At 36.8% G+C, this 13,037-nt stretch overlaps 1 protein-coding gene across 1 annotated transcript in view; it reads right to left on the bottom strand.

Annotated features, from left to right (window-relative positions):
• The window catches only part of ATRNL1 (attractin like 1), a 664,967-nt gene that overhangs the window by 619,183 nt on the left and 32,747 nt on the right, over window positions 1-13,037 (bottom strand). Inside the window, exons 2-5 of the mRNA XM_042781046.1 lie at window positions 6,197-6,280; window positions 4,967-5,080; window positions 3,029-3,157; window positions 1,668-1,876 (exon numbers count right to left, since the gene is read on the bottom strand). Coding sequence (XP_042636980.1) covers window positions 1,668-1,876; window positions 3,029-3,157; window positions 4,967-5,080; window positions 6,197-6,280 — 536 coding nt within the window. The remainder of the gene's footprint in view (window positions 1-1,667; window positions 1,877-3,028; window positions 3,158-4,966; window positions 5,081-6,196; window positions 6,281-13,037) is intronic.

The following is a 13,037-nucleotide window of genomic DNA, read 5'->3' as shown; positions in this document are numbered from 1 at the left end:
TCGTCTCACCTATTTTGGTCATGTTGTAAGAAGGGACCATTCCCTGGAGAAGGATGTCATGCTTGGTAGGGTGGAGGGTCGACGAAAGAGGGGGAGGCCTTCAACAAGATGGACTGACATGGTGCCTGCAATGATGGGCTCAAGTAGAGCAGGGATTGGGGGGCTGGCGCGGGATCGGGCAGTGTCTCTTTCTGCTGTGCATGGGGTCGCTATGAGTCGGAAACGACTTGACGGCACTTAACAACAACAACAATTTAAATGTATTCTTAACATACTATTCTCTCCATAGAAAAGGATTTTATTTAAGTTTCAAAACTAAAATTATTTTTTAAATTATATTTTCAAGGTACTTTTAGGAAGAAGAAAAATGATTACATGACCCTGTAATCAAAGAACATTCAGAAATTTCTCTCTCATAACTGTAATAGGTAATCAATTCAATCCAATAAGAAATCACTGATATTTCTTACAATTATGGTAGTGTTTACGAGATAATTAGGGTTTAAGATAAGTAAGGTCTTATACTTTACACAAAACCTAAAACAACAGTAAGTAGATAGCATACTCAGAAACAATGAAAAGGAAATGACAGAGAAATCTATGAGGAGCACACTCTCTGTGATTTTTCACTAAGAACAAGTCTGATAGGAACTGTTGCTACTATTGTCGTATCATGTAAGAACATACGATCATGAGCCTTTGGATTAGGTATTTCTTAAGTCAACGTTCCTCGATCGACAGGATTAGCATGTTGGCACAAAGTAAGCTCTCAGTGTGTGGACATACTTATCACAAACTGAGCCCTCAATAACCACCTGAATGAGTAAATGACTAAGTGAATGGGTATATGAATGGACATGCAGACCTATCTCTTAACTCCAAAACAAGAGAATGTATGATTATTATGTCCAGTTAAGCAAGTAAGCCAAACTATTCAGTATATTTTTAAACTAACATGAGATGATAAAAACTGTTGCAAAAGTCTTCTCCAGCAAGCTTACTTTTAGAATAAGCAACTAAACTATCTTCTAAATTCTGGTGGCATAGTGCTTAAGGCATTCTACTACTAACCAGAAGGCTGGTGGTTCAAACCCACCAGCCACTCCTCAGAAGGAAGGTTGGGCAATCTACTTCTGTAGTGATATCGTCTCAGAAACCCAAGGAGAGGTCGCTATGAGTGGGATCTGACTCAATGGCAATGAGTTTGGGTTTTTTTTTGGTTTTTTTTTTTGGAAGCACTTTTGTTAGCCTTTTAAAAATAGCCACAAGAGGTCAGTCTTCTGTAAGAAATAAGTTTAATACACTGCAGTCTCCAGAGCTAAGCATTTATGTTTGCAATGTATTGTTATTCATATGAATATCTGAATGTACCACATTCAGTCAAGTCATCAAATCTTTGGCGATTCACACAAATCACAAAAGATCATGAGGACCACACATGCACCGTTTACAGAAAGTTGCATATATCACTTCAGTTGATCCTCAAAACATCTTGTAGGCAAAAGCTTTACCAATTCTATTCATGGAAAAGTAAAGCAGATTCTGAGAAGGTGCTTGTTTAACTAAATGTTCTAAAACTAAAAGCACACACGTGAGATTAGGGTGTGCAAACTACAGTCAATAAATGAGTGCAGAGTTTTAAAAGCCATCACAGCACACATGCTTACCTTGCCAGCTATCATTGCAGACACACAATTTTTCTCCCGTTAGGTCACAGTAGCCGTGATCCGGGCTGCCACAGTTGGCTTTACAGTAAGGAATATCACAAGCTTCACCCTTCCAGTATTTATCACACTCACAATACACCTGACTTGGAACAGAGATACTAGTTGTACACTTCCCGTGACTAGAGCAATTGTTAGGACAAGAATTGATTCTGTAAAATATAATTCATATATATTCAAATTCAAGATAATTGAAAAAGACTTTTATTTGACATTTTGTAAGCTTTATAATTCTTATGTTGTATCTTATATGCTTCACTGAACACAACTGCACAATGTGACTTCGATTCTTTATTCTGTACTCTTTTACCCCTGAATGCAATTCAGTTAGATTCACAGTTGGTCTTCATTCAATGGATGAGTTGACTTTCTTACCACGACTCCTAACTTCAAGGACTATACATGCATATTGGCAGGACCCGTAGTTTCTAGGACTGTGTTTTGTAAAGACTTCAGTGCATAAATGTTTCAAATATATATATTAGAGAAAGAAAACTAAATTCAGAGATATCGGAAGTCATGTGAGAAGCCAAGATATAACCTAATTATGTAATATACTGAAATCTGTGGACGGGGGAAACCTGTCAGAGAAGGAAAACTCACTAGGTATTTATGAGGTAGGATTCTTAATAAAGAGTGCTGTCAAAAGCAGAAAACTTGAAAGACCTGGAAAAACAAGGCAGCCCGTTAAGTTCTAGTTCTCACAGGTTTCACTGTCCTTAAATAGTATATGATTATCTACACACTCTTATGGAAGAAAAGGGATATTTATTAAATTCTATTTTAAGACCCTTTAAATGATCATATTTTACTATATATTTATTCTCCCTTGATACCTACTTGAGACAAATAAATTTCTGATTACAGAATATTCAGAATACTTTATTTCTGGTGGGAAAAAATCTGTGGTTATCAGTTCCTATATTCCTGGTGATAAGAAGAACCTAAGTGTACACAGCCCCTGTATGAGCATCCCTGTGCAAGAATCTGAAGGCGTCTCTGACTACCTCCCTTCCACCTTCGTATTTCTAGATGTAAAATTTTAGGCAAAGCTTAATCCTTTGCCAACAAACAATTTCAAATTTTGTTACTAATTTTCAACCAAACTTAATTTGCTATCATAATGTCCTGAGAACTTAGAAATTACCCTAATTTTGTTGTATTTCATGTCACTTAGGAAGGGATCCTGTATAATTTGAAATTTAACACACTAGCCTGCTTCTGATATGTAAGTTATCTATAAAAATAAATAATATACTCTTTTAAGAGAATGATTACATGATCGAGTTTTTTAAAATACTTACGAATAAAAAATGTTGAAGCCAGTTAAATTATATGCAGCATCGCTAAAAAAATGCAGTAGTGCATAGCCAGATGTTGTAACAACTTCAGGCACAGTTTCATTTCCCCTTGTTTCAGGGACTATCAAGCCACTAAAAGAAAGCAAAATTGACCATTGTGCATATTAGCATATATATGACTGTTAATTACAAAAAGTTGACTCAAAGACATTCTTGCCAGAATCACTAAGCACCTACATTACAAGCAACTGCTGTTGTTGTTATGTGCCGTCAGTCGGACCGACTCATAGCAACCCCTCCTTGGGTTTCCGAGGCAGTATCACTACGGAAGTAGATTGCCCCATCTTCCTTCCGAGTAGTGGCTGGTGGGTTTGAACCGCCAGCCTTCTGGTTAGCAGTCAAGTGCCTTAGGCACTATGCTACCAGAGCTCCCACAACAGGCAACTAGGAGAATAAATTTAAAATGAGTTCTTATCCACTTCTCACTCAATTAGCTCCACTATAGCTGTCAAGGGAACCCATCAGCCACTCCTCGGAAGGAAGCTTGGGCAATCTACTTCCATAGTGAAACTGCCTCGGAAACCCAAGGAAGGGTCACTATGAGTCGACTCCACAGCACATAACACCACCACCACCACCACCTTATGTTTGTTAGTGAAGAAAAAAGGTTAAATGGAGACTTTAGATAGAATTCCAACTTTATAATACTAATCTTGATTATGCATACATATTTTTCACTGTAGGGAGATGACATCAAAATGAGTACACTGCTATAAATATCCCCAGGTCTTGGTAGTAAATATAGCTAGCCTCTGGGATCTCTTTGAAACAGATTAAAAGAGTAGATTTGTTTTCTTGCCTATTTTTAAGTGTCCTAAATGCAAATAGTGAAAGAGGATTTTCACTTCTTGTATAACACATCAGGTAATATGGACCAAGTACACTCCCACTAAAGTCACATAGCAAAATGACAAATTATATTAAAAAAAATATATATATATATATATATATTTATATATATATATATATGCTTGAAGACATTAGAGAGCTAACAACATGCTAAGTCCAGGACTGGGGGGCCATTTTTCCCCATGGGCATTTGCTGATTTCAAAGTTGGAAATGAGAGCTGAAGAGTGAAGAGACAGGGAGGTATTATCAAGGATCTGCAGAGCTGGAGAAACAAAAAGCTGAGGCCAGGGCCCTCACTTTGAACTGAGATCTGAATTACCAGGCATGAAACTGAACTAGTAACAGTAAGCCAGGCCCTTGGGAGGAATGCACACAGTATAAGTGTGAGTCACAATACTCAAGTTTGGACAGAGTTGACTGTGGATTGCTAGTATCTCTAGCCACTGTCTTGAGTAACGTAACATCCTTCTAGGTCACAAATTGTAACTATATATGATTTTGCAAGCACAATGTCCAGCACTGAGTAAAAAATAATCATAATCATAACACTGAAACAAGACTATATGAACAATAAACAAAACAAACAACAGAGAATCAGAAATCAGATAAGAGTCTAGGATCCCGAATATGAAGGGACTCTGGTGACACAATTTTTAAGTGCTCAATTGCTAAGGTTGGCAGTTAGAATCCACTAGCTGTTCTATGAGAGAAAGAAGTCTGCTTCCATAAAGATGATAGCCTTGGAAACCCTGGAGAATAGTTCTATTCTGTCCTATAGGGTCGCTGAATCGGAATTGACTCAACAGAAATAGGTTTGGTTTGGTTATCATGAATATATAAAGAACTCTTAAAACTCAACCACAAAAAAAAAATAAACAATATACTTTGAAAATGGGCAAAGGGTTCTCACTTCAGCAACACATATACATTAAAAAAAAAAAAAGGAAAGCAAACGACTTGATTAGACATTTCTCCAAAGAAGATTTACAAATGGCCAACAAACACATATAACGATGTTCACCATTACTCACCTAAGTACAGCTATTAAAGGTGCATATATTGAGTCACCATCATAAACATACATATGATCCCAGCTACATTCAGTAGCAAAATGATTGAATCTTAATCTTAACACTGCATTTGGACTGTAAAAAACAGTAAAACAGTTAAAAATATGTAACATATAAAGCACATTCTGAAGAAATTTTAGACAGTATTTTATTTAAAATGTATTTATAATTTTGCTATTGATCCTTAAATCACCAATATAAAAAAGATTGATAAATAGTCATACTTAATTTGTAAAACTGACATACAATTTCAAAACTAGTAAGGCTATACATATGTATGCATCACCATTTTCTAAAAATGTAATCAATAGGAAATGTTCTAGATCTTGGAGGTAGAGGTGAAATAAGTTATACACATTACTGAAACTCATTAAACAGTACACATACAATGAGTGCACTTTATGGTATGCAAAGTACTTGAATAAAGTTTATTTTAAAAAATCAAGACTTACTTAAAAAGCAATTATTCTGTTTTCTACAGAATTCTCAAGAACTAACAGCACTCATAAGGTCCTCAAATCTTAATCAAAAGGTCTCAATGTGCTATTTATCAACAAATAAACTGAAAGCATAGATACACAACAGAATTAATAGATTTTATGTTTTTAAAAATTGTTTTACAATTAAGAAAAATATAGTTTTCCAAATATCATAAAATGAATCAAAAAGAATACATATCAATTGATTTTATGATTCATTCACAACATGTTTAGATAGATGAATTCAGGTTTAAGGTCTCAACCATTGAGAAACACCTCTAATAGCATAATTAACTCTCTTTTCTAAAAAATGTTTTTTTAACACCCTAAAATGAAGATGAAATTTCATGAACCAATGAAATAGCTTGGTGTGGAACTTTTTTTATACTTTAATGAAATCTCCAAATTTTACAAGATGTTTAAAACAAGCCCCAAAATGCCTACTCAATTTAGAACAGCACAGTCACATAGCTCAAAAATAAAACAGACAGAAAATTAAACTATTATCTCAGGTGAAGGAGTACCCAATTTATTTTAAATATATCTAAAAGGGGCAAATTCCATGGGGAAAAAAAATCATAAAAACTGTTGCTAATAATAAGCAAATTAAATAAACCATATAAAGCCATTACACTTTAATGCTTTAACATTAATATGATCACCTTCCTGATCATTCTAGAATAGAATACGTGAACATAAAATATGTACTTACTAGCCTTCAATCAGCCATGTACATTTAGTTTTATACTTATAGTTAATTGGACCATCTGTTAAATATCCAGAAGGTTCTGTTAACCTAGAGAAGAAAACAAAATCATGAAAATAGTTTTAAGACATACAGCAGCATAAAAAAATAAGGCAAACTGAAGGAATGGGATACAGGGGAGTTTCTTTAGAACTTAGGAAAATTTTCAAATTACTATTTTTCTCTGTAAATCTCAAAAGAAACTTATTTAGGTTTTTGTTAACCCTTGATATACCATGAATATGTCATTTTACATAGAAGAAAATAAACATTGAGAGATTAAATGTTACACTAATGGGTTCAATGTTGGTGTAAGAAAGGTAAATTAAACTTCGTTTGCAAGAAAATCAGGTTGAGGCAAAAGAAGAAATATCAAATGCACTTTGAAAGATGCAGATCCCTGGAGTGGAGAAACAGCATACGTGAGTCTCACTTGGGGGGATTACATTACCACTTACATTTATTTTTCATCCACCAGGATTGCTAAGGTAGATGTCACCAGTCTTTACAAAGTTCACATTACTGTTTTCTCTTACCTATTTACAATTTGTTTCTATTTTAAACATTTTTAAATACATAATTAGAAAAACTTCCTCAGATTTTCAGAACTTAAAACTATTTAGAGAACAAGATTCCAATCTCTTCATTTTGTTCTCCTTAACTCCAAGCCAATTATTTTACCAACAAAAGACCATATTTTAAAGAATTAAATTTCCTTCTCATTTAATCTTTATATATTTGTACTCTGCACATGCACGCATTTGTCTGCACATGTGTGAACATATGCGCACACACAAACACTCATATATATACATACACACATCAGGGCATATCAGTCTTTATACATATGCCTATACACATACAGTACATACATATATGGACTGATACATATATACACATGAGAGTAATTATCTAGTTTTACATAAAATTAGATTGTCTTTATACTACATTGCTGTTACATGTTGTTGAGCCGATTCCGAAGGACAGTGACTGTGTACAACAGAACAAAACACCTCCCAGGCCTGTGCCATTATCCGAACAGTGGTCATTTTCTAGCCCATCGTTGCAGCCACGGTGTCAGTCCATCTCACTGTGGCTCTTGCTCTTTTTGCTGGCCCTCTACTTTACCAAGCATGCTGTCTTTCTCCAGGGACTGGTCCCTCCTGGTAACATGTCCAAAGTCCACAAGATGAAGTCTTGCCATCTTGTCTTCTAAGGAGCATTCTGGCTGTGCTTCTTCCAAGACTTACTTGTTCATTGTTCTCAGTACACGGTATATTCAGTATTCTTCACCAATGCTATAATTCAAAGGCATCAATTCTTTCATTTTCCTTATGCATTGTCCAGCCTGCATATGCATATGAGGCTATTGAAAATACCATGGCTTTGACCAGGAGGTGCATCTTAGTCTTCAAGGTGACACGTTTGCTGTTTAATTAACACTTTAAAGAGGTCTTTTGCAGCAGATTTGTCCAATGCAATATATCATTTGATTTCTTGACTGCTGCTTCCATGGGCATTGATTGTATATCCAAGTAAAATGAAAGCCTAGACAATTTCATCTTCTCTCCACTTATCATTATATTGCTTATTGGTCCAATTGTGAGAATCTGTGTTTTCTTTATATTGAGATATATTTATCTGTGTTTTCTTTATATCCATACTGTCTCTGATCTTCATCAATAAGTGTTTCAAGTCCTCTTCATTTACACAAATAAGGTTGTGTCATCTGTGTATTTCAGGTTCTTAAGGAATTTTCCTCCAATCCCAATGCCACGTTCTTCGTCGTACAGTCTAGCTTCTCAGACTATTTGCTCTGCATACAGATTGAATGATATGGTGAAAGGACACAACCCTGACGCATACCCTTCCTGACTTGAAACCATGAAGTATCCACCTGTTTTGTTCAAACCACTGCTTCTTGGTCTATGGACAGGTTCCATAAGAGCACAATTCAGTGTTCTGAAATTCCTAGTCTTTGTAATGTTATCCAAATGTGTTATGATCCACACAGTCGAATGCCTTTTTATAGTCAATACAACACAGGTAACATCTTTCTGGTAACCTCTGCTTTCACTCAAGATCCACCTGATATCAGCAATGACACCTCTTATTCCACCTCCTCTTCTCTGAGTTGGTTTCAATTTCTGGCAGTTCCTTGTCAATGCACTGCTGCAATCATTCTTATTACAGAGCCATTAAAAAAAAAAAAAAAAACTTTTAGGGGCAAACTATCACCCAAATCACAATTTTAAAAAAAGAAAAGAAAAGAAAAAGTATTTTTAGGGGAAAATTGTTTCTTTTACCAAAACCAGAGGTAAAAGAAAAGTCAGTCAATATAAATGTTATTTGTAAGTCTTTCATAATCCCTGGAAATTGCTTTAGGTAATAAAGGGGATAATTCATCCTTGGGGAAATTTCTGAAAAAACAGCAGGCCAATTCCTTTGTTCTCAAATCAGTGCAGCAATAATCAAGCATTTTCTATGTGTCAAGTAAGTACAAATGTATTCTTTATTTAATCACCTCAAAAACCCGATGAACTAGTCATTATTAACCTCATGTTACAGATGAGAAATTGAAGCACCATGTAAATGAAAGGTTAACCACCTTTCCCTAATTTTCCACCTCCAGTAATGGCAGATGAGGTAAAGCAGAGTCGGTGAAAAAGGGGAAGGCCCTCTGAAACGTGGACTGGCACAGTAACCACCACAATGGGCTCAAACAAGCAATTACTGTGAGGGTGGCACAGGATGGGGCAGGGTTGTGTTCCGTTGTCCACAGGGTCACTATGGGTCAGAACCAACTTAACGGCACCTAACAACAAAGTAACAGGGCTGTTGGTAAGCCAAGGCTCCTAGCAGAAGATACAAAAATCCTCTGAAAACAGATAATGTTATTCCGGGTCTCAAATTATTTCTACCAACAATTTTTCAAATAAAATGTCTAGCACAGGCTCAAAGATAATTAAACAAGTATACAAGACAACAAAAATAAGAAGACAGAAGAAACAGACCTAAACATAATCCAGTTTTTGAGATTATCATATGCATACTATAAAACAAAATATGCTTACTAAATTCAAAAGGACCAGATTTTAAACTTTGGCAGTGAACTGAAAATTATAAAAAGCAATATAGCATACTTGAAAAAAAAATGAAAATTCTAGTGCTGAATACTGTAATAGTCAAAATTTAAAAACTCAATGGACAGGTTTAACAACACACGTTCAGCACAACTGAAAACAAGAAGAGAGATTTAAAAGACAGGTTCATAGAAAATACCCAAACTTAATCATGCAGAGTCAAATGAAAGAAGGAAAGTTAATATACAGGAAAAAGTGAATAGGTCTAATACATACTGAGTTGGAGACTCAAAATGAGAGAAAAGAAACAATTTTTACTATAAAATGCCCAAGAATTCTATAAAACTGATAAACGACATGAACAAAGAGATTTAAGAAGCTAAGTGATAATGAAAAGCAAACCATTTACTTAATACATGGTGAGATTTAAAAAGTCATGCATCTCAATAGACTAAAAAGCCTCCTAGTCAGTTGTGTAGTGCCTGGTGTCTTGAAATATTGTAAGCGTCATCCAAGGCATGATAACTGGTATTATGACAACTATTAGCCTCAACAATAGAGGAAGGAGGAGAGTCAGGAACAAAAGGAGGACACGGAATATATGGCTAATTACTTACGAACAACAGCCTCCTTTGCCAAGAGACCAGAACCGGATGGAACCAAGTTAACATTACTGAACATTTATTGATCAAAGATTCTATAGAAGAATTCTGATCAAAAGGGGGGAAATGCAGAAAAAAATTTAAAATTCTCATGGCCTCCTGACTTCCTGGAACCATGGAGGCTGGATCAACCCCAGAAACTATTGCCCTGAAATAAACTTTAAACTTTAAACCAAAAAGTATCCCCTGAGCCCTATTTAAAACCAAATAGTTTAGCTTCACCAGTAAAAAAGGACTAACTTGAGTATTGTGCTCTTTTATGAACTATATATATGGGATTAAAGTGACAACAGCAACTCTAAAGATTAGAAAGGAAACTTAGTGAGCTTATGTTAATGGGGAAAAAAATTCAGAAAAGGAGGGTGCATGAGAATGGTTTGACAATGAATAAGGAAGACCAAGGAAGAGTCAATGCTTTCGAGTTGTGGTGTTGGCAAAGAATGCTGAAAGTTCCATGGACTGCTAAAAGAACTAAAAGATCTGTCCTGGAGGAAGTGCAGCCAGAAAGCTCCTTGGAGTGAGAATGGCCAGACTTCGTCTCACCTATTTTGGTCATGTTGTTAGAAGGGACCATTCCCTGGAGAAGGATGTCATGCTTGGTAAGGTGGAGGGTCGCCAAAAGAGGGAAAGGCCCTCAACGAGATGGATTGATAGAGTGGCTACAACAATGGGCTCAAGTATAGGAAGGATCACGGAGCTGGTGCAGGACTGGCAGTGCTTTGTTCTGCTGTGCATAGGGTCACTGTGAGTTGGAGGCGATTCTACAGCAACTAACAACAACAATGACGACTAGTTATGTTGAACACCTTCTCATGGGCTTATTGGCCATTGGTATATATCTTCTTTAGAGAACTGTCTATTCAGATCCTTTGTCCATTTTTAAATTGGGTGATACATCTTTTTATTATTCATTAATTTTTAAATTGTGATTTGCACCTGTCAGGGACCTACCCATTTAAAAGAGACTGTCAAAAGGCTGAAAGAGCTCTGGTGGTGGTATGATTAAGGGATTTGGCTGCTAACCAGAAGGTCAGCAGTTCAAACCCCCCAGCCATGTTCTTCTTCATATAGTCCAGCTTCTCAGATTATTTGCTCAGCATACAGACTGAATAAGTATGGGGAAAGGATATAACCCTGATGCACTCCCTTCCTGATTTTAAACCATGCAGTGTCTGCCTGTTCTGTTCGAACAGCCGCCTCCTAATCTATGTACAGGTTCCTCATGAGTACAGTTAAGTGTTCTGCAATTCCCATTCTTTCCAATGTTATCCACAGTGTGTTATGATCCACACAATCAAATCCTTTTGCATAGTCAATAAAATACACAGTAAACATCTTTCTGGTATTCTTTGTTTCCATCTGACATCAGCTATGATATCCCTCGTTCCACGTCCTCTTCTGAATCTAGCTTGCATTTCTGGAAGTCTTCTGTCAATATACTACGGCAACCATTTTCTATTTGCCTTCAGCAAGATTTTATTTTAATGTGATATTAATATCATTTCATATCATTTCATATTCTTGGCATAGAGAAGTGAGTGCCTCCAGCACAGCATCTGTTTGTTGAAACATCTCAATGGGTATTCTGTCAATTCCTGGAGGCTTGTTTTTCGCCAATTCCTTCAGTGCAGCTTCGACTTCTTCCTTCAATACCATTGGTTCTTGATCATATGCCACCTCCAGAAATGGATGAACACTGGCCAGTTCTTCTTGGTACAGTGACTGTGTATTCCTTCCATCTTCTTTTGATGCTTCCTGCATCATTCAGTATTTTGCCCATAGAATCTTCCAATTCTTTCAGCTGGAGAAATGCCGAGCGTGTTCTTCCCTTTTAGTTTTACCTGGATCCTGCTGCTTTTGTCATCCCCGGCGTTTCCTCCCTTTCCTGCCTCTGGGGGTGGGTCCTGTCTGCCCTGGTCATTAGGGAAATTTAAACCACTATGAGATACCACTTTCTACCTACTGAAGAAAAAAAAAAAAATACACTGTCATGGAGTCAATTCCAGCAATCCCCATTGGGTTTCCAAGGCTGCAAATCTTTACAGAAACAGATTGCCTTCTGTTCCTCACACAGAGCAGCTGGTGGGATCGAACCACCGACTTTCTGGTTAGCAGTCAAATGCCTTACCATTACGTCACCAGACCACCTTTATACTCACTAGGATGGCCAGAATCAAAGTCAGATAATAACAGTATTGGTGTGGATGTGGAAAACCTCATACACTACTGGTGGAAAAGTAATAAAAGGCACAGCTACTTTGGAAAACAGTCTGGCAGTTCCACAAAAAGTAAAAGACACAACTATCATTTGACCCAGTAATTCTACTCATAGGTATACACCAAAGAGAAATGAAAATATGGACACATAAAAACTTGCACAGTATGAATGTTCATAGCAGCATTATTCATAACCTCCAAAAGGCAGAAACAACCCAAGGCTGATGAATGCATTAACAAAATGTGGTATAGCCATACAATGGAACATTTTTCAGTCAAATATACTCTCCCAAATAACACTATTTGTGCTCACTGCTTGTCTCAGAATCTGCTTCAGGGCTGCAAAGAAGTAGATACCAAACTAAGTATTAGGAAGGAGATCTTCAGGATGGGATTTGGGAAATGGATCAGTCACCAACCAGATGGCAGAGAGGGCCCCACTGAATGGCAGATGGGGTGGTACTACCCTTGGTATGCTATACCATCGCAATTACTGAGATTTTCACCTGTGATGAACTGAGATGGGATCCCAGGGAAGCAGCTGCACTGATGGATGCAATGGGCTTCTGTAGTGCCCCAATGTTTGAGAGAAAAAGGAGCAACGCTTATTAGAAGGACTGTGGAATTAGGGAGTCAGTGATTTGCTGAGGGAAGAAAATTACAGATGCAATTCAGCCAGCCACCAATTTTAGATTCGGTGTAAAAGCCAGAGGCTCCTATAACAACATTTAGAGACTTTAAAACAAAGAGACATTGGTTACCAGGGGTGGGAGGGAAGGGGAGGGAATGCTGTTAGATAGATAGAGATAAATATTGATTTGGGTGAAGAGAAGGGCAATGTACCAA

Source organism: Orycteropus afer, unplaced genomic scaffold (genome assembly GCF_000298275.1).
Source record: "Orycteropus afer afer isolate SDZICR_OR568_19922 unplaced genomic scaffold, OryAfe1.0 scaffold00082, whole genome shotgun sequence".
Classification (NCBI taxonomy): domain Eukaryota; kingdom Metazoa; phylum Chordata; class Mammalia; order Tubulidentata; family Orycteropodidae; genus Orycteropus; species Orycteropus afer.
This window is presented reverse-complemented; position numbering and strand designations above follow the sequence as displayed.